At 39.2% G+C, this 2500-nt stretch overlaps 1 protein-coding gene across 3 annotated transcripts in view; it reads left to right on the top strand.

Moving 5' to 3' along the window:
- Positions 1–1567, top strand: part of MEIS1 (Meis homeobox 1) — a 134101-nt gene extending 132534 nt beyond the window's left edge. For all 3 annotated transcript variants that reach the window (XM_005884543.2, XM_005884541.2, XM_014532070.1), the window contains one exon: positions 34–1567. Coding sequence is in view for 2 of the 3 variants with exons in the window: in XM_005884541.2 (XP_005884603.1) it covers positions 34–317 (284 nt within the window). In the remaining variant the exon portion in view is untranslated. The remainder of the gene's footprint in view (positions 1–33) is intronic.
- Positions 1568–2500: the final 933 nt, after the last annotated feature.

Here is a 2500-nt window from a genome sequence, read left to right as displayed (position 1 = left end):
TCTTTTTGTTTTTTTTCTTTTGAATTTCTACAGGGCTGCAAAGTATGCCAGGGGAATATGTAGCCCGGGGTGGTCCAATGGGTGTGAGTATGGGACAGCCAAGTTATACCCAACCCCAGATGCCCCCCCATCCTGCTCAGCTGCGTCATGGGCCCCCCATGCATACGTACATTCCTGGACACCCTCACCACCCAACAGTGATGATGCATGGAGGACCGCCCCACCCTGGAATGCCAATGTCAGCATCAAGCCCCACGGTTCTTAATACAGGAGACCCAACAATGAGTGGACAAGTCATGGACATTCATGCTCAGTAGCTTAAGGGAATATGCATTGTCTGCAATGGTGACTGATTTCAAATCATGTTTTTTCTGCAATGACTGTGGAGTTCCATTCTTGGCATCTACTTTGGACCAAGGAGCATCCCTAATTCTTCATAGGGACTCTTAAAAAAGCAGGAAATACCAACCGAAGTCAATTTGGGGGACATGCTAAATAACTATATAAGACATTAAGAGAACAAAGAGTGAAATATTGTAAATGCTATTATACTGTTATCCATATTACGTTGTTTCTTATAGATTTTTTAAGAAAAATGTGAAATTTTTCCACACTATGTGTGTTGTTTCCATAGCTCTTCACTTCCTCCAGAAGCCTCCTTACATTAAAAAGCCTTACAGTTATCCTGCAAGGGACAGGAAGGTCTGATTTGCAGGATTTTTAGAGCATTAAAATCACTATCAGGCAGAAGAATCTTTCTTCTCGCCTAGGATTTCAGCCATGCGCGTTCTCTCTCTCTCTCTCTCTCTCTCTCTCTCTCTCTCTCTCTCTCTCCCCCTCTCCTTCTCTCTAGCCTGGGGCTTGAATTTGCATGTCTAATTCATTTACTCACCATATTTGAATTGGCCTGAACAGATGTAAATCGGGAAGGATGGGAAAAACTGCAGTCATCAACAATGATTAATCAGCTGTTGCAGGCAGTGTCTTAAGGAGACTGGTAGGAGGAGGCATGGAAACCGAAAGGCCGTGTGTTTAGAAGCCTAATTGTCACTTCAAGCGTCATTGTCCCCATGCAACAACCACCACCTTATACATCACTTCCTGTTTTATGCAGCTCAAAAACATAGACTGAAGATTTATTTTTAATATGTTGACTTTATTTCTGAGCAAAGCATCGGTCATGTGTGTATTTTTCCATAGTCCCACCTTGGAGCATTTATGTAGACATTGTAAATAAATTTTGTGCAAAAAGGACTGGAAAAATGAACTGTATTATTGCAATTTTTTTTGTAAAAGTAGCAGTTTGGTATGAGTTGGCATGCATACAAGATTTACTAAGTGGGATAAGCTAATTATACTTTTTGTTGTGGATAAACAAATGCTTGTTGATAGCTTTTTTCTATCAAGAAACCAAGGAGCTAATTATTAATAACAATCATTGCACACTGAGTCTTAGCGTTTCTGACGGAAACAGTTTGGATTGTATAATAACGCCAAGCCCAGTTGTAGTCGTTTGAGTGCAGTAATGAAATCTGAATCTAAAATAAAAACAAGATTATTTTTGTCATGCTGACTCCACTGCTTGAAAAATGTGTTTACTGCCCTCCCAAAAAAATTTTTGATGATCAATGCAGTAAATATAAAAATTAATTTTGGCTCCCTAAGATATATACGTATTTGAAAAATTTTAACTACAAAGTAAATTATTTAATAATAGTTACTGATTTCTTTAAGCTGACTTAATGAACTCCTAATATCAGCAAATTTAAGGCCTAAGGGCACTAACCTAACTGTAGACTCAGAGTACAAGCAACAGAATTACTCATCTAATATCAGTGAAATTATTCTTGCACATAATGGCAAACCAAGTATAGAGTTAAGTCTCTTACTAAGGATGTTACCTAGGATGAGCAGTAGATGTTTATTAGGAAATTAACGATGTGAATTGAAGAGGCCAGACTTCAAAATCTAATTTTTATAAATATGCTCTATGTTCTCATTGGATAAAACTGGTTATTAACTAATTTTCCAGAACAGCTGTACAGAATTTCTGCATGGCAGCCAGCTAAATGGCACAAAATAACATGTTTAAGCTGGAATAGCTTATAATTTTATTTAAATAAAATTGCTGCTATAAAAGTGCTTCCCAAAGCTAAGGAAAATACACAAATATTTTAATTAAGGCAAATTCGTTTTTAAAAATCAGCCTTTAAGCAGTGATTGCTTTGTAAACAAAGGATGGGTTGGAGGAGAGCGCCTTAAACTCAAGTCTGACATTCAGGCCCGTGCCACTCTATAAACCCGCCCTGAACAATTCTATTTTCTATTTGAAAAGGGAAACCAGCTGTGGGTTGGCTTTACTAGGTGACGTGTGATTGACTGACTCACCTGCGGGAGCAGCAGTGCGCACTCTCACCTTTTGTTTATGGGGCCTTGTGTCTAAACACGTGGACGCGCGCGGATGGAGAGTCTGACTCAGCCTTCGCAGCCCGCCCCCTCC

The sequence above is a fragment of the Myotis brandtii genome, unplaced genomic scaffold, assembly GCF_000412655.1.
Source record: "Myotis brandtii unplaced genomic scaffold, ASM41265v1 scaffold84, whole genome shotgun sequence".
Lineage (NCBI taxonomy): Eukaryota > Metazoa > Chordata > Mammalia > Chiroptera > Vespertilionidae > Myotis > Myotis brandtii.
Note: the sequence above shows the minus strand (reverse complement) of the source record. Positions and strands in the feature narration are given on the sequence as shown.